The sequence below is a fragment of the Euprymna scolopes genome, chromosome 26 (genome assembly GCF_053919585.1).
Source record: "Euprymna scolopes isolate OS-2025 chromosome 26, ASM5391958v1, whole genome shotgun sequence".
Lineage (NCBI taxonomy): Eukaryota > Metazoa > Mollusca > Cephalopoda > Sepiida > Sepiolidae > Euprymna > Euprymna scolopes.
Window position 1 is genome coordinate 59,007,319 of NC_136507.1, and position 20,617 is coordinate 59,027,935.

Consider the following 20,617-nt stretch of genomic DNA (forward strand, 5'->3'; position numbering starts at 1 on the left):
TGGGGCCGCTCAGTTAGTTTTTAAAATGCCAGGGTGCACCTCCGTTAGGGATGCTGGCTTGACTCTCCCCACCTTCAGAACTTGTGTCACATCTTCCTGTGAAAAAAAAGAAGTAAATACCTACTGCTTTCACATTTTGCCTTGACAGAGTAAGAAAATCGATTTCTCAGTCTGGTTGTGGGTGATCTCTTCTCCACATCCTATTTCTTTCGGAAGAGACATTACCAGTCCTTCTCTACTCTATCGTTATTTCCATGAAACCTGCTCGACTTAATTCCAATCTCTACTTCCATTTAGTAAGACATCCACAGTAAGAACTCTTTTAGCTACCACAGCTGAAAAAAACTTTCCTTTTTTCCCAGTATGTTAACATCAAACGAAATTTCCATGAGCAGAGTTTCTACCCAAGAACTTCTCTTCTATGAAACACATTTCTATGGAAATGCTTCCCTGTGGGCTACAACATGATAGTCTTTAAACCAATGTCAACAAATATTTTTCATAAAGCGTATTTATAAGTAATTAAACGTCATAACAAGTTTATGGAAAGTTCAATAGGTAATACTCCTGACCCATTTCTCATTACAGTAGAACAACGAAACTTGTCACAGTTATTGGTCTTTCTCTGCATAGGATCCTCCCATAATTTAATAAGGATTAATGTCTGATGTAATTATATATCTTGATTTTAATCTTCGTTAGGGGCCATATAATGGTACAAAACTGTTCGGTTCAGAGACTTTTACCTGTTTTGGGACGGGTATTATTCCAGATATTTAAGAGTTCAAAATAATCGAAAAGCTTATGTATATGTAAAGTATTCCTGTAATATTATGAACTTCCGGGGCATCGCTAAGTAACCTAGACGATTATCATTATGATTGTTGTTATTCGAAAGATCTTTGTATGCTAAAGATGCAATAGAAAAATAATGTTGATGAAGACGAGATATTTTGAGACGACATAGAATTTGGGAAAATTGAATGTCAGTTAATATTAATATTAGGAATTTTACTTGATTTAGAAACAAACGATTAGGAATTTTAGTTTTCATAAATAACAAATGGATTAAGTGACAAAGATTATGTAACTGGTCTTCTGTGCTACATAGCATTAACTAGTAGTCAGAGAGTTAAACAAAGATAGTTTTATATATACATGTAGAGAGTTAGTTAGAAGGAGATCGAGTCAGAGAACAGACCGGTTAGTCAGTTCGAGAGAATTATTGAATCAGAGGTTAATCGAGTTGGAAAGCGGAGGCACAGTAAGATGTGAAAACAAGAGAAACGTGCAACTTCAAAGATGGGGGGGAGGCGTAAGGAAATAATGTTGAATAAAATGATCCGAGTGTCGATTGTCATTCCCAGGAAATCTTCTTGCGGCTTACAGACCGTCAGTCAAGACCAACCGACGGAAGAAGGTATGTTCCTCTCTTTTAGGCCTGAATGACCCCCTATAAAAATGTTATCCGTCCCTTAGTTAAAAAAAAAAAGACACTCTTTCTATGTATTAGTTTCCTGTTTGGTTAATTGTCTATTATATGTGTACACCGCACACACACACACAACGAATATTATATAAACCACAACACGTAATCTAAACTAAAAAAACTATTTCAAAACAACAAAACAACATGAACTGAACTTTTACTGACTATGGTAACATTTATTTCTTGTATATTTATTTTTTCGGGTAGTCGTTTGTTGGCTTTTCTGCTAAACACTCTTACTAAATAATATCGACGAAATATCGAAAAACAAAGAAACAAAAACAGTTTTGAAAAATAATGAAGCTTTACTTACTTTAGTAAAATAATCCGAAACAGCAGAATGGGATATTAAAAAAGTAAACACGTAATTACTTTAGTTTTTTAATGCAAAGAATCAATATAAATATGAATAAGAAGGAAATGGCGCCCTTTTCAAGCAGAACAGCTTCGTTTCAGTTTTACAGTATTGAACGGTGCAGTATTGCGCCGTCGGATTCAGGTTTGTACTATTGTAATGTAAAGAACACGCAGAAAGGGTTGTAATCAACTGAATTCCTTCTAGTACACTGGCAAAAACAAGCTTAAACAGATATATAAATAAAAATAAAAAGGTTATGTAAATGTTTTTAAAAAGACACATAATCACGTGAGCAGGATTTTTTCCTTCTTTTGACACGATAACAAGTAACATTTTTATTTTTTATTATTTATCTATTTATCTATTTTGGAAAGATTGCCACGTGCAAGTGGAGAAGGAAAAAATAGAGTTATGCAAAATTTGTGTTGAGAATTGTCTAAAGTTCCGACTTTTTTTTTTTTTTAGTTTTCACTTTAATAAGAACGTGAATTTATTCGACACAATATGATTCAACTCCAAAAAATAAATAAAAGCTAACGTGAATTAAGATTAAAGTTAAGGTGTTATTGTGGACTCTTACCCCTTAAAAAAAAACTTGGTAAATTTTGTGACATATTTCCATTCTATGGAGGTCAGGCGCGAACGAACAACCCATAATTTTATTATACCATATTTCTTCAAACTGAAATATAATTATCAAAGTATACTTACGCAGATAGATATGAAAAGTTTTTGTTAAAGTTTGTGCCATATTTCCATGGAGTACAGGCGCGAATGAAGACCCCACAATTTTATTATACCATCCCTATTTTAGTTAAAACATACTTATCAAAGTATTCTTATGTACATCTATATCAAAAACTCTTGTAAACGTTTTTTTTTTATTTTTTATTTCCATGCTTAGCCTCCAAAAAATTCCAGCAACAGCCAGCCATGGTTCTCTTTAGAACGTGCTATTGCCATTGCGCACAGAAATCACTATTTCTATTGCTTCCAACTGAAACTAAAGTCGCCTTCAGGACTGCCAACAACTATTGTAAAAGAGTAATAAACTACACGAGAGAGTGTATGCTCAGTCCATCATGTTCAAAGTAGCTGAGCAGTGACTTGGTTCCTACCAATTTTGGCAAATAACAAACAGGGTCCTGAATAGAAGTGTGTGCTCTATTCCAACCATCATCAATGGACCTGAGGTAATTTTGTCAGCATCGGAAAAAGACAAACTCGTTGCCCAAAACTTTGTTGCTAATTCTTCCCTTATGCTATCAGGGCTATTAACTCCCCATATTTCCTCCTGTGTCTGAAAACATGCTATGTGACATATAAATATCTGTGCATGATGTTGCCAGGAAAATAAAAAACTTCAATTCCAGTAAAGCAACTGGCCTTGGCGGCATTCCTATTATAGTGCTCAAAAAGCTTCAACTAGAACTAGCTCCCATACTTACAAAGCTGCTTAAGCGTTGTCTTAAGGAGAATTGCTTCCCAACGCCATGGAAAACCTCATCAGTATGTCCCGTATTTAAAAAAATCAGGTGATAAATCATCTCTCCCTCAATACAGACCAATAAGTCTCCTGTGCATCATGAGAAGTTGCTGGAATCTGCATTAAATAGAGAAGTAGTCAACCACCTCAGCAAAAATAATCTCATCAGTGACATGCAATATCGTTTCCGTTCTACTAGATCCACAGTAGATGTGCTAACAGTTATATCTCAAAGGATTGCCGAATCTCTCGACAGAGGTTTCTTTTCTAGGGCAATTGCCCTTAACATATCAAAGGCCTTTGATAGGGTATGGCATAAAGGTCTACTCCTCAAGATCTCCAGCGACGGTATAGCTGAAAATGTCTTCTCGATTATTAAATCATTTCTCTCTGATCGATTCATAAGAGTAGTGGTTGATGGGCAAAAATCTGAAGCTCACATTAATTCTGGAATCTCTCAGAGATCCATCCTGGGCCCAGCTCTCTTTCTGATCTACATGAATGATCTCCCCAATCACATCCTAAGATCATTCGCAGATATTTATGCTGACGACATACCATCTATGGCAACACTTCAAAGACCATAAACGACCAGGTTTTCTCTGATTCTCTCTCCTCTGAGCTTGACCACGTGGCGCAATGGGGGAAGAGGTGGCTGGTTAATTTTAATGCATCTAAAACCAAGCTTCTATCTTTCCATCATCAACACTCTGATTCCCGTCTGGCATCAACAGAAATGAATGGCTCTCATCTTGGGGAGGCTCTATGTTTTGACAAGCTTCTAGGTCTGATCTTTACTCCTGGTCTAAGATGGAACACGTACATCAAATCCGTTGCCAAGGTAGCTGGAAAAATGGAAGAGCTAAGTACGTCCAAGGATGGAGTGCTGTTGCCACATCTGGCCAGGAGCTCCTAAAAGCAGCTTATCCTGCCTTGATAAAGTTCAAAATTGACTTCGTAACCTAGTGGGGGGGTCCTTTTCTCTTCCCTGCAATCTCTTTTCTACAAAAGAGACGTTGCAAGCCTGTCTCTGCTTTATCGTTATTTTCATGGCAAATGCTTGTCTGAGCGCCAATCTATGGTCCCTACTGGCCTGACTCTCACGATAAATATTCATCTAGCTAAAATCACTATCAATAATTTCTCCCCACGCTTTATTTGTACCTAAACCTAAACATAGATTCCATGAACAAAGCTTCTATGTTAGAACTGCACGCCTGTCGAAATCAGTTAGAATACAGGAAAATGGAACAGACTACAATATGGCCGTTTTCAAGTCCAATGTAAACAAGTTCTTGATGAGCCATCCCCTTAAGTAATCCAATTTACCCGATTCCCACTACTAGCAATTACTACAACATTGTCTCATTGACTGCTATACACTCATTAATCCTTATCCTCGAGTGGCCTCCGGGCCCTGATAAGTGGTTACTCCTTTGAAAAAAAAAGTTATATACATTAGACATGCATAGACACAGATATATAAAATCGACAATGCAACAGTAGAAATAGTAACCAAGACGAGAATTGTAATTCGAATAATTCAAGTCTAACTTCTACTCGTGTATTGAGCGTTGTTTAAATAAATACTCTAGCAATCTTATACATACAAAGCATATTATGTTAATGTGGATATTGAGAATCCATTTTGATTCGTCACCCCCGCCACTTTTCGTGCGAAGATTTTTTTTTTTTTTTTTTTGTGAGAGGAGGTGTAATTTGATCCATATCACCTATATTGATTGTTTAAAAAATATGTAAACAATATCGAAGTTTTGTGCCAGTCTGAGAAATACACAAAACGCTATTGTTCCTCTCTCTCTCTCTCTCTCTCTCTCTCTCTCTCTCTCTCTCTCTCTCTCTCTCTCTTCGGTTGAACGTTGAATACACCTCTGTCTCCTAGAAGCTGGAATAAAGAGATACGGGGAGGAGGTGTAAAAAAAAACGCGATTCTTTCATCGTCTCCTCTGATTCATAGGACAGTACAGTAGTCGTAAAAAGATGTGAGGGCAGGGGTCTCCAAAGGTTATAAATCCCTCATATGTGTGAGGGGGGAGGAGGATTCACGGAATAAAAAAATACCAACACATAACCACCGCTTATACTGATGCAATTCTCAATGTCGACCAATAGATAGCTGGCATTCATGAAACTTGAACCTCAGAAAATCGGAATTCCTTATGGACATTGTCGACCTGCTGATTAGTGAAACCTAAATTATGTATATATGTGAGTGTTGATAGTGTTGAGGTTGAGGACAGCACGCGCACTTGGAAGAATACCCGGGTAAGAAAGGTAGTTTAGAACAAGGAAGGGAAAGAGGATCAAGGGGTAATGGAGAGTAAATAGAAGGAGTAAATAAAACTGGAATTTTACATTCCACTGAGGAGTAAAAAAGACAATTTATTAATTTTTTTTTTTTTAAGATGCTTCTTTGTATCTCTCTAAGAAATTTTATCCATCAGGCTGTCACGCCCAAATTTGACTTAGTAGTTACGTTGGTCTGTTACATTAAAGGCATTTTATTGGTCTTTCACATTAAGTTTGACTTATTATTTTCATTAATCTGTCAAATGAGAGACATTGAATAATATGAATACGCCATATACAGATGTATTGCATTTTCGTTAGTCTGTCACGCCAAAGTTTGACTTGGCATTTTCGTTAGTTTGTCACGCCAAAGTTTGTCTTGGTACTTTCATTAGTCTGTCACGACAAGGTTTGACTTGGCATTTTCGTTAGTCTGTCACGCCATAATGGTTACCAACTGTGACACGTCATGTGAAGAAGACTAGATACTTCAACAGCTAAAATAAGGACAACAGTCCAAAACATATAAAGAGGCTTCCGCTCTTACGAATTTGAAGCTGATGATAGGTGTTCAATACCAAGTGAGAAGCATGTTCAAATTTTGAAAGGTAGGCTGATCTTTAAAAAAAAAAAATTGGCTGCAATACTCGATTCACAACACTCCAATTCTCATTTATGACAGACTTGTGTATGTAGCAGCCAGCACGACATCACTGCTCTTAGAAGTATAACCATTTCTTTAGATCCATTTGTTGCTAGGAGTTGCCTGTATTGCCCTGGTATGAGTAGAGATAACAAATGGCATTAAGTTTTCCAAGCAGAGAGAAAACAGTCTTGTGGCCTGGTGGCCGGGGTGTGGTGTCTGCTCTAACACTGTACCAAAATGAAATTGTTCTTGGTCAATGGAGGGGGAAACCTTTCTATACTGAGACAATTTCATTTTTACTCAAATTGTTATTAGTTAATGGAGGGGGAAAATTTTCTATACTAAGAATTATTTTTTACACACTACTAGAGTGCTTACTTTTGGGGGAGCTGGTTCTCGCCCACATTAAACACGACCTTGTGTCATATTTTGTTTTTGTGAGGAAACGAAAACAAAAATTTTCAAATACGTCTGTCTCTGGAAGACATACAATAGAGACCACCAATAATGAGAGTCTGTGCAAGCCAAATGGGAGACATCGAATAATGTGAATCTGCCATATACAGATTTATTGCATTTTCGTTAGTCTGTCACTCCAAAGTTTGATTTTGGCATTTTCGTTAGTCTGTCACTCCAAAGTTTGACTTGGCATTTTCGTTAGTCTGTCACTCCAAAGTTTGACTTGGCATTTTCGTTAGCCTGTAATGCCAAAGTTTGACTTGGCATTTTCGTTGGTCTGTCACGCCAAAATTTTACTTGGCATTTTCGTTAGCCTGTAATGCGAAAGTTTGATTTGGCATTTTCGTTAGTCTGTCACTCCAAAGTTTGACTTGGCATTTTCGTTAGTCTGTCACTCCAAAGTTTGACTTGGCATTTTCGTTAGTCTGTAATGCCAAAGTTTGATTTGGCATTTTCGTTAGTCTGTCACTCCAAAGTTTGACTTGGCATTTTCGTTGGTCTGTCACGCCAAAATTTTACTTGGCATTTTCGTTAGTCTACCATGTTCAAATTTGACAAAGTTACATAAGGCAGTTTGTCAATAACCTAGCAAGAAAACATTTGATAATCGCAAAGTGTGAAATGTTACACCGACCCAACATCTGTTCACATGTTACTATTTCAGTTAAGAAGTTAACAAAATAATAAGAGAATGTCAGTTTTTCTTTATCCTTAGTCAACTTTCTGCAAAAATAAAACACGTAAGAGCTTTCAGCAAACGTCTCCTTGTGTCGTGCCTGCATGAAAAGAGCCAATTACAAGTAAAGAACATTGTTTTGGTAATGAAAATATTACACCTTATCAGGTAAGTACATGTTTTGTCGCCCATATTTAATTCTTTGTCTTTGTATTTACTGAAAAACGTATGAGGGGTGTGCAATAAGTAATGCCCCTGACCCACTTCCAGTTGTCTAATCTAGCTGAAATTTTGCATGTGCAATGATTTATATCTCTACGGGATATGTGGCAAATTACAGCTCTGAACTAATTGTGATTTCTGTTTTACAGGTGTTTGAACTGAGTCAGGTGTGAAATGGAGCCTGTTGAATGTCGAGCAGTGATCCAGTTTTTGTATTTGAAAGGATGCACACCACAGAAGACTTTTGATGAAATGAAAGAAACTTATGGTTTCAATGTGCTGAGAATTTTAGCCACGTCGTGCTATCCTGCAATGGAGAATTTTAAGAGACTTTTCATTTTTTATCTTTGCTTTTCTTTTTAGTTCCGTTGAGTTATTGATTTTATAAAATAAAATAAAATAGCAACAAACAAAAGAAAAATGATAAAATTTAATCCTCCTTTCAATTTTTGCCTTTATTGGACATTTATGCCTTTTTACTAATTTGCCAAAATAACCTGCCAACCTCACTTCCATCTTTATTTGAGGGATAGAAAAATGTAAATGCAGAGGCTCCCGAGCGATATAAGCATCTTATCCCATATCCAGCACAGTATCATTTGAAGACTTTCTCCATTGGTTTTTGTTTGGTGGGATAGAGTTGGGGGGCATATTTTCAATGGTGGACTCCTTCCACCCTTGACTAAGCTGAAACAGAATGGATGTACATACCAGTCTTCATACATGGATTGAAGATAACTAGAGCACTCGATACTGGATTGGAAATGTAACTGCTTTTTATATTACGTTTTTGTCGATGTGTCCTCTTTATGCAAGATGATGTGTTCTCTTTTTTTGTTGTTGTTCTTTTTTTGTTGTTGTTCTTTTTTTTGTTGTTTTTCATTAGTTATTTATGCATATCAATATTTTTTTGTAGACTTACATTTGCTGAACTGATCGGTTAGACGTTGCCTTTTACATTGGAAAAAAAATGCTCTTGAAACATACAGAAAAAGGGTCAATAATAAAACATATTTAAATATGGAGGGAGGGTCATCACTTTATATAAATCAACACAGAAACAAGAAGCGCACAGGACAAATCGATGAAGAACACAGGTGTTACATTATAGCTGATCTCAAGCCAAACTTTAAACTTGATGACGAGATGGTTGTTGTCAAAGCAGATTGTTATGTCAAATATGACAAACGAGAAATCAGAAAATGGTTTTTCATAGATTGAAATATACATCGGTTTAGATTATCTATATTGAAGGAAGGGATAATGAGACTCTCAGTCAGGGGAAGCGAGGATTCGTATGTATAATAATGTATGCCTTACAAGGGGAAGATATACACAAAGTCCAAAGTATCTCTCTTGTTAGCTCTGTTTCTCACTCTCTCGTCTCTTTTGCTAGTTCTCTCTCTTGTTCTTTCTCTTTTGCTAGCTCCCTATCTCTCGCTAGCTATCTCTCTCTTATTATCTCTTTCTCTCTTGTTCGCTCTCACTAGCTATCTAGCTATCTCTAACTAGCTATCTCTTTCACTCTCTCTCACTCTCTCTCATGCTCTCTCTCTCTCTCTCTCACTATTGTAACAAGTAATAATAAATTATATATTTTTATACTAACATATATCCCTGTGTTTTATCCATGACAGTCTGTCCAGTTCCAGTAGTTCCCTATAAATATCTCTCACACAACTAGAGGTATGCACCTTATATCAAAGAATTCCACTTTCATCCCAAGGAAATGAAACCATATTACACAACAATAAATTATAACTATCAAAATTGATGAGGACAACAGAAAACCTGAAGAAGAAAACCATACAAATAATAATTCTTCATGACAAACAATCCAACAAGAAAATCTATTTATATTCTTAGATTTGTATTGAGTTCAAAACTAGAAATATATCTAATTTTTTCTTTTTAAACTTTTCAAATATGAAAAATGAGAAATCAGAAAATAGTTATAATTACTCCTAATAAATTAGGACTAATCTATACATTAATATGATAGTGTGTGTGTTAATTTGTGTCAGGCTTACATCTTTTTTCTTCTGAGTGACTGTCGTTTAATTGTTGACCTTCCATTTTTTGTAATAATTTTACCAAGAATTCTTTATAAGTTTTGGTTTCGATTATAGCTGAAGGAACTCAAGTTATATATATATATATATATATATATATATATACATATATTTTTTTTTTCTTCATAAGTTTTGGTTTCAGTTTCGATTCAAGCTGATGCACCCAAGTCATATGGATATATTTTTTTATTTTGAAATTACAAATTTATAATATATATGAATCGATAGAAAATTAATTTTATAATAATATATACGAAATCTGCATAAATTAAAATACCATATTTAAGCATATTTTACGACCTGAGTACGCCGGGTATCCCTGCTAGCTCATATAAATACTTTTGCAGTTTTAACAAAAGAGCTACAATAATATTAGACTGAACATCCACAGAATGCCAACATCAATATATTACATATGAAAGAGTCTGCTGTTGAATTTCCACAGGTCCTGCTAGTTTTAATGAAACTGTCAGCGATACGAAGATAGAAGTACAATAATGTACGTTGGCCAAGGGAAAGATGTACATCGAGTCAACGGTATCGTTCTTGCTCGCTCTTTCTCGCTTTCTATCTTTCTCACAGCCATTTTCTTGCTAGCTATATTTCTCACTTTCTCTCTCATTCTAGTTATCTTTCTGAATGAACATCTAAAAAAAAAAAAAAACTATTAATATATAGGATAACAACAAGGAATTACTTTCACATTCAATTTTAGGATATGTCTTTCTGTGTGAGATATGTGTGTGTGTGTGTGTGTGTGATATATGTGTGGGTGTGTGAGATATGTGTGTGTGGGTGTGTGTGAGATATGTGTGTGTGATATATGTGTGTGTGATATATGTGTGGGTGTGTGAGATATGTGTGTGTGGGTGTGTGTGGGTGTGTGTGAGATATGTGTGTGTGTGTGTGTGTGATATATGTGTGTGTGATATATGTGTGGGTGTGTGAGATATGTGTGTGTGTGTGTGAGATATATGTGTGTGTGTGTGTGTGAGATATATGTGTGTGTGTGTGTGTGAGATATATGTGTGTGTGTGAGATATATATGTGCGCGTGTGTGAGATATATATGTGACCATTAAATTATTTCTATAGATTTTATTTTTTTCATGTTTTATCTTTATTTTTCTGAAAATATTGATTCATGCATGGATGTAGGAAAGTTTCATGGATAATCTTTCAATACAAAAGTTGAAAATAATAAGCAAGATATGAAAATCTCATAAATATAAAATCTACAAGATGACTGAAAAGTTAAAGAAAAACAAAATTATTGGTCTGGTTGTTTTGTTTTACGCCATATCAACCCTTTTCAAATTATTTAATGCAGAATTTGATCATTTTGGATAGAAGATTTTATGTTTTATATCTTTATATATCCAAATATTTATTCATATTGTTTGCTTTGGTTGTTTTGTTTTATGGCATATCAACCCTTTTCAGGTTATTTAATACTGAACCAGTAATTTTGAAAAATTGTTGTCTTGGTTATTTTAGGCAAGGAAGCCAGTATCTTCAGATAGCTTGAGATGGTAACATTCATGTATATAGAATATGATGTCACAAATAGGAAGTCTTCAGTGACACGTAGTGGATAAAATGATTAAATCTTTATCTTGTTTCTGAACAGCAAATGAGAACAGACATATCTCAGATAGTTGCTTCCTCCACCTTTGAACTCTAGTGAAGAATTTTTTTTTTTTCTGTTACTTGGAGGGCATAAACTCATAAAATATGTTCTTACTTACATAATAGTGCATTCTGGTCATTTCTTGACTACAAAAACACAGCATTATACTATATATATATATATATATATACATATATACATATACATATATACATATATATATATACATATACATATATAAAGAGAGAAAAATAAAAAGGAACAAACCGAGTTATGTATTCATCAACGTTCCGTCTTTATTTCAAAGCTTCAGAGAAAGTCTTGAAATAAAGACAAAACGTTTATGAACACATAACTCGGTTTGTTCCTTTTAATTTTTCTCTATTTCCTCAGAATACAATTTCCATTCTCCTTATCACACACACACACACACACACATACATATATACTTATTACTATAATCATTTTTAATACCTCCAGACACTAGTGTTTCATCCTTTCGGGAATCATCAATGCAGAGAGTTACGATTACAGCTGATCGGGAGAGTTGAACCCAGCCATGAAGCCATCTGTGACTCCATTAGAAAGAAACAAACCACACGGCCAATGTTAACCATCAGAAATATAGTACAAATTAACATTTACATTACATATATATATATATATATATATATATATATATATATATATATTTTTTTTTTTTTTTTTTTACATGGAGTTCACCACTTATCAAGGCCCAAGGGCCACTCGGGGATAAGGGTTATTGTGTGTACAGTAATCAATGGGATAGTGTAGTAATAATATTGGAGAATTGATAAAGTGTCATTACTTAAGGGGGCGGTTCATCAGGAATTTGTTTGTGTTGGTCTTGAAGACATCCAGGTTGAAGTCAGGATGGAAACAGGCAAGCGGTAGAGAGTTTCACAGGCGTGCAGTTCTAAGAAAGAAGCTTTGTTCATGGAATCTACGTTTTGATTTAGGCACAGATAAGGAGTGGGGAAAATTATTGATGATGGTGATTTCAGCTAGTCGGGTGTTTTCTGAAAAAGATTGGCGAGGGGGGGACCAGAGAATGGTGCTCAGACAAGCAGTTGCCATGGAAATAACAATAGAACAAAGATAGGCTCGCTATGTCTCTTCTATGGGAAAGAAGTTGCAGGGAAGAGAAAAAGGCATGCCCCACCAAGCCACAAAGTCTATTTTGTACTCTGTCAAGGCAGGATAGACTGTTTTTAGCAGCTCCTGCCCAGATGTGGCAGCAATACTCCATCCTTGGATGTACTTGGCTTTTATATAGATAGAGAATTGCATCATTAGTGAAATATCTTCTGGAGCGGTAGAAGGATCCCACCATTTTCCTAGCGACCTTGGCCACAGACTTAATGTATGTGTTCCATTTAAGATCAGGAGTAAAGGTCAAACCCAGAAGCTTATCAAAACATGGGGCCTTCCCTAGACGAGAGCCATCCATTTCAATTGATGCCAGATGGGGATCAGAGCGTTTATGATGTAGAGATAGGAGCTTGGTCTTAGATGCATTAAAGGTAACCAGCCACCTCTTCCCACACTGTACCATGCGCTCAAGATCAGAGGAGAGAGAATCAGAGAGAGCATCATCATTTACGGCCTTTGATGTGTGGGCATAGATAGTGGTGTCATCAGCATAGATGTCAACAAAAGATTTTAGTATGTGTTTTGGGAAATCATTGATGTAGATCAGGAAGAGATTTGGGCCCAGTATGGACCCCTGAGGGCCTCCAGCATTAATACTGTGGGCCTCTGATTTCTGCCCATCAACCACTACTCTTATGAGCCTATCATATATATATATATATATATATTTCTGTAGAAATATATTTATATATTGAGCTTCTTTTATATATATATATATATATATATATATATATATATATATATGCCTTGGAAGTTTCGTTAAAACCTTTAAAACTATAAAAATAAAAAAAAATCGAAAATAAAATAAAAAAATGCCGTTTGTTGGAAAATTATTTTGTCCATAAGTAAATCAATTTTCTACATCATTGAATCATTATACTTACATGAATTAATGATAGTACCAATTTCTTAAAGGAATCATCAGTTGTCTACCATAAAACACGGTTCCAGGATATATATATTCCAGGGTAATATTTTTCAGAAGTGAAACAAACAATGAATTTTAATGAGGTTCATTCAAGAGTGCTCAATAACAAAGTAGAGCAAGATATACTTATTTATTTTACATAAGCATTTATATGTCACTACATATTCATGAGCATGTTTCAGTCAGCCAGTTACAAATAACTAGAGATCTCTTCAGGTGATGTTACAAATAACTAGAGATCTCTTCAGGTGATGTTACAAATAACTAGACATCTATTCAGATGATGTTACAAATTATTAGAGACCTATTCAGAGGATGTTACAAATAACTAGAGACCTATTCAGATGATGTTACAAATAACTAGAGACCTATTCAGAGGATGTTACAAATGTTGTTTATACAAAAGTAGAGTCAAGATTTTACTTTTGCCTAAGCGGAATCACCAAAATGTCTCTAGTCGTAACTGGCTGATCAAAACATGTGCATTAATATGGAGCAACATATAAATGCTTATGCAAAACATATGTGTGTGTGTGTGTGTGTGTGTGTGTGTGTGTGGATACAATTTCTTTGAACTTACTGATTTTTTATTTTATTACAATAGACCCTTCACACTTAGGATGGCTTGCTCTTCATTGTGAATATTATTGAATACAGATTCATTATTTGATTTTTAAAATTTTAATGAAGATCGTATGCTGCAGTTCACACTTGGATTCCAGATGCTTCCATATTCTTCACAGATCACAATTTCATGCATTGATTGATTTATTCATTTTAATTTGTTATTCTATTGAAAATGACTTCTTTTTACAAAAAAATTTCTTATATATATTTTCAGAATGTGAGAGATTATATATAATTATTTCCACAGCCCAAAGAATGCAGCAGCCCACAAGAGTCACGCCAGCCAACGAACAAGAAGTCTAAGACTCAAGTTTCGCTCTCACTTGGGCTCATCAGTCAGACATATAGTTGCTCAGTTGGTAGAGTGCTTGTCTCACATGCAGGATACTCCTGTTTCAAATCCTGAGTGCAGTTATGTCTGATCGATGAGCTCAAATGAGGGTGAAACTCGAGTATCAGACTTCAGGTTCGTGTGCTGGCGTGGCTGTTGTGGGTTGCGGCATTCTTTGGGCTGTGAAAATAATTTTATATATATATATATATATATATATATATATATATATATATATATATATATATAAATGCATAATAAATTTGAAAATACATAAATACATATATATATATATATATATATATATATATATATATATATATATAAATGCATAATAAATTTGAAAATACATAAATACATATATATATATATATATATAGATATATATGTATATATATTTATGTATTTTCAAATTTATTATGCATTTTTTATGTTAGTGTTTATCCTATGATGAATTAAGGATTTTTCTTTATTATAATTCATTGTTTGAATTTGATTGATCAATAAATATCGTTATTTTTTTTGTTCAATTTTATTTTCATCAACTATATTTTTTCCTATTTCTTTAATTGCTTTATCTTGAATATTGAGCTTTTTATTATCTTGATAGGATCTCAGTTTAAAGATAAAATTTACATTTATCTTTGTAATCTTATATATACATGCCTTAATTTATTTATTGCGGACTATTATCCTCATCTTTCTTAGCTGTTTTTTCACAATGTTTCAGCCAACTATTCCTCTGGCTTTCGTCAGATGGTAACTGTGACGGGATAGGAACTCCGAATCTCCTAACTGCATTTGCAGCAATTACTGCCATCCATAGTTCTTGTCATTGCACCACGTTTTTGGCCAACGTCTCTATCCACTGCGCCATGGGCACCGAGGGGCATTGTATTCCTTCCTTCATTTATTCCTAGCCCTTTGGGGCCCGTGGCGTAGTGGATAGAGACATTGAATCTCTACGGTTCCAGGTGAACATTGTCTGAAGATAGGGTTTTCAACCCTACCCAAAGCTGGCCAGAGGTTTACTTGGCCAAAAATGTGGTGAGATGACAACAACTAATGATGGCAGTAATTGTTGAAGATGATAGTCCGCAATAAATAAATTAATAATACGCATCTCAATAATGAATCCCAATTAAATAATATATATAGCTATATGCCTGTCTGTTTGTCGGTCTGTCTGTTTATCAATCTGTCTGTTAGTCTCTATATTTTCAAACTCAATCTCCTCTGAAAATTAAAGTTGCAGAACAGCGCTAGAGGCCTCAAATGATTGGATTTTTTACGGACCATTCTTTTATGGGTCTTAGCCAGTTAAAATTGTTTTTAAGAGGTCAAAAATGAGTCAAAATTTAAAAAATCATTAAACATTTTGTACATTCATCTTAGTTTATTTTTTAATTTTTAATTGGTTTACATGCATGTCACATAGGTACAGCTTTGAATGCTACAGTTTCAGTTTCGATTCTAGCTGATGGCACCTAAATACTTTTTTTTTAGTTTTGAAATCACAACTCTATAATAATATATACAAAATCTGGACAAATTGATATATCATATTTAAGCATATTTTATGCTTGGACAAAGCCAGCCCCCCTCCCTGTTAGTTTTATATATATATATATATATATATATATATATATATATATATATATATATATATATATATATATATATACTAGCATGGGTGCCCAGCGTTGCCCGGGTGTTTGGAGGTGTATGCTGAGCAAAAAAAAAAAAAAGGTCAATTTTTTAAACTTTGACCCCTATTATGACCCCTTAACATTTATTGTTTTGGGCTCAAATCAAGTTATCAAGTTAGATCCATGTCCAAGGAACCTATATCTAAAATTTCAAGTGTTTAGACCCAAAATTGTCGGAGGAGTTTGGTAGAGTTTTCAAAGGTCAAATTGTTGACCTTTGACCCATTAACAGCCAAATTTCTGGCCGAAAACCGATCACATAGATTTTCTCAAATCTCAGTACCCTGTATATCAAATTTCGAACCTGTAGACTAAAAATTGACAGAGTTATTGCGTAGGGAAATGTACACAGACAGACACACAGACACGTCCACTTTTATAGATATATAGATATACATATCTATATAATTTTTCCCTATTCATCTCCATCAACCAATATATTTTTTAAACCTCCATCATTAAATCTTTATTAAATAAAAGCCAACCATAGTTACAATAGATTCATTTGCAGCAACTCAGTCAGTATACTCATGTGATCGTTTTGTCTTATTTTTGTGCCTCCCTTATGCACTAATATGAAATTTATGTTTCATACCATTTTAGTCTTTAATAATAATACCCAAGTCAGATATGCTCTTATTAATAAATATAAGAGATAGAAGAAAGTTTCATATAAGGAGATAAAATAGGAATTACCTCCAAGACATTATTGGAGCTTTGTTTAGAAATAAAGACTTCATTTACAAATGCTCTACCTGATGCAAACATTATTACAACAGTACAATCAGTAAAACAGCAGTTTAAATAGTTGTTTTAATGGAAAAATTTAACCTAGTCTCATGTTATTAAAATAAGTATAAGAAATGAATAGGCTAATATTTAGTGAAAAAACTATAGTTATCTGATAATTAAAATACAAAGTAAAAATGAATTTTTTTTATTAATGACATAAATTGATTTTTTTTGCTTTTTAACATTATAATCAAAAGATGTCTTCATTTTAGCAAACGTCAAAGATGAATAGAGTATTATTTTTTGAAGAAACTAAAACCACTTTTTTATTGCAAATAACATGATGCAACAGTAATAAATTAAAATTGGTTTGGCAGAATCAAATATCAATTTGTAGAATGCATTGCTATTTAGGTCTGACTTGAAAATTCTGATTAACTTAATTTTATATATGTTTGATTAAATAAAATTTTAAAAGTTTTGTTTATTGGTCCTGTTTTTGCATTCTTTAGATCTTTTGTAGAAATTTTATTTTCCACTTTCTGTCTTTCCTTCTCTCTCCCTCCCCTTCTTTACTCCCCCCCTTTCTTGGTGTATCTTGTGCTGCTACTGCTTGCATATCACATCTTGAATGTGTGCCTTTCGAGTGATAAAAGGAGATATGTGAACCATTTTGTTGGAAGTTTTGAACACAAGAAAGAAGTCAGCTCGCTATCCCGCGTCAAGAGAAAAGACATTAAATATCGCAAGTTTAAACAAGAGAAACCAGTGGTTTGGTTTCTTTTTCTTCAATCGGGATTCGTCAAGGAAGACGACACAGAATTAGTCAGAAAAGACTGTTTAAAAAATCAGTTGTAAACGAAATTACAATGACCTCTTCACCGAGGAAGAAAGAACTATTTTAAGGCCTAGAATTGGTCTTGTAAAAAAAGAATACTAACTCCAATGAGGCGTTAGAATTCATGTCAAAAGGAACCAAGAAATCTTCTATAGAAATATATTACACCACAGAAGATTTGGATTATTTTCTTGGATCACAGAACCAAGAGGATTGAAATTTTATCGAATAAGAACATTTAAGTTAATGGCGCAAGGGAGGTAATTTACTTACACCCTCTTTTAAAAAGATTAAGTGTTGACGTGTTTTTATTTAAGTTCTTTGACACACAGTAAGCCCTGACTACACCTATATTCTTACACCTAGTATCCCTTACAATATTGTTAATGGAGTTCTTTAAGAACCGCCAGAGGGACTAATTTGGCAGACACAGTTATTCGTGAACATAAAAGTGACTATACCTTTCTTTCCCTATTTACCTTTCCATTTATTAAAAAAAAAATGTTTAGCGCAGTATTCTTTCAGTTTTTTTTTCCTTCTTGTTGTGCATTGGACGTCATGATAAAATTCCCATTACTTTTAATGAGGGTTAAAACTTTGCATTTTCCTTTGACGTATCAATCGAAAAATAAAAATTGTCTGTATCAATTATTCAAAGCTACTATCATTATCATAGGTTTCAATAATGGATCAATATTTCAATCAATATTTGGAACTTCAATTAGTTTTTTAAAAACATTATGCTCCAAATTGCTTATATCTTCAAATATTTATTCATGTTTGACCGAGTTGTTTTGTTTTATGGCATATCAACCCTTTTCGATTTGTTGAATCCAGTAATTTTGGAAAAAGCTTTAATCCTTTAAGTTCTTATATCTTCACGTCTTTATTCATGGTGTTCAGTTTGGTTTGGTTTAGTTGTTTTGTAGAGAATTTATTTTTGTTTTTTGCTTTGCAGAACATGATTGAGTTTTGCAAAAAAAAAAGGAGAAATAATATAATATAAATGTTTGGTGCATTTTAGGTAAGGAAGCCAGCATATTCTGATAGCTTGATCTGATAGCACTCATATGTGTTTAGGATATGACGTCACAATAGGAAGTCTTCAGTGACACGTAGTAGATAAAATGATTAAATCTTTATCTTGTTTCTGAACAGCGGATGAAAACCAATTTTAGTCTACAGCTGAAAATCTAGCAGCCAGTTTCAAGTCTATTCATAGCCGAATGTGTATGATTATTGTCATTTTTTATGAATACCAATAAGAAGGGCACAAATACATCTCTTCTTCCTCAAAACTTGGTCATGGCAAATTAGTCTAGAATAAAGAAAACTCTGAATAACATATGTAACTAACTAGGTTGCTGAGACATGGCATACCCATTTTGCCTGATGGAGAGAGTGGCTCTTGTACTCCACAATAATCAAATTCATCTGATGAGAAGATCATTTGATAATTATTCTGGATTTTGTTTAGAAATAAAGACTTTATTTACGAATGCTTTACCTGGAGCAAGTATCATTACAGTAAAACAGCAGTTTAAATAGTTGTTTTAACTAAAAAATTTAACCTAGTGTCATGTTATTTAAATAAATGTAAGAAATGAATAGGCTAATATTTAGTGGAAAAATATACTTATTTGATAAATAAAATACAATGGAATATTTTTTTATCATTATTAGTGTCTGACACAGGAATCATCTGATGATTATTCTGGATTTTGTTTAGAAATAAAAACTTCATTTACAAATGCTCTACGCGATACAAGCATGGATAATTTTTCTTGCTAGGTTGTCTTCATTTCTAGTTTCAAAGTTTAACGGGTACAGCTCATGCTCTTGTCTTGACAAATACACTATTCTAAACATAAGTATTTCAGTATAGCAGAAATACATTTCTTTTTTTGGATCAGACTTTGTGTAAGTGATGAAAATTTAACAATTAAATTTTGACAAAAAAAGGGATGAAACAGTCTGACGAATCATTTCTTTAAGGCAATAAGGTTTTTCATGAAGTCAAATCGATTCCCATCAGGATGGACCGAGATCAGACGTCCGTCATCGGTGCGTACTTGCAAGTAACCATTTTCATCAAGTGAGACAACTTCCACCTCAATATTGTTCTCACTTTCCAACTTTACTTTGGCGCCACTGCAAAAAAATAAAATACGAGACGTGAGAAAATTCTACATTACACAAAGTGTAATTTTTAAAAAAATCTTTGCGTAAAAAAAGGAATCGCACACAAATCAGATTCAAAGAAATTTGCATTAAAAAAATATCAAATATTAGCATGGTTACCCGGCATTGTCCTGAACTTGCCAGTGGATTCTAAGCAATGTCAGTTCACCCCAAACAAGGCACACTATAGACTCCACACAGAAACCTTAAAAGAAGTACACGTATGATCCTATGAGACCTAAAGAAAGCCTTTAGCATGAATATAGACTCATGACAAAACAACAGCATAGAAATGAAAAATAAAAGAGTTCATCAAGCTAACAGTTAATATGATGATGGGCCCTTAGAGGATGAAATAGAAAAGAATTTGCTCCTTCAGTCTTTGACAGACTATGGATACTCACGAAGGGGTACCCGTGGGTGAAATTTTTGTGGCAGGAGGTGCACAATCTCCAACCACACCTCTCCTGAGTCAACATTGTTAAATACCAGTGACAAGTGAAGTGTATGTAAAGGCGACTGAAAACAAATGCCGAGATAAGCGGAGAGCACATACAGCACCTAAAATTCCCAAATAGTCACCCATCTGGTACTAATCAGGCTCAACGTTGCTTAACTGGTGATCGGACGGTGTGCCAACGTGATTATGCTATATTTAGTGATTGTTATAAGTATATTTTAATGCTATTACTAAGCTTCAGTCATATATTGAGCCTATATATATATATATATATATACTCTTATATAAACA

At 34.1% G+C, this 20,617-nt stretch overlaps 1 protein-coding gene across 2 annotated transcripts in view; it reads right to left on the minus strand.

Annotated features, from left to right (window-relative positions):
* Positions 1-18,508: 18,508 nt before the first annotated feature.
* The window catches only part of LOC145248085 (biotin--protein ligase-like), a 202,695-nt gene continuing 200,586 nt past the window's right edge, over positions 18,509-20,617 (minus strand). For both annotated transcript variants that reach the window (XM_080109864.1, XM_080109863.1), the window contains one exon: positions 18,509-19,836. In XM_080109864.1, coding sequence (XP_079965990.1) covers positions 19,668-19,836 — 169 coding nt within the window. In that variant the 3' untranslated portion in view covers positions 18,509-19,667. The remainder of the gene's footprint in view (positions 19,837-20,617) is intronic.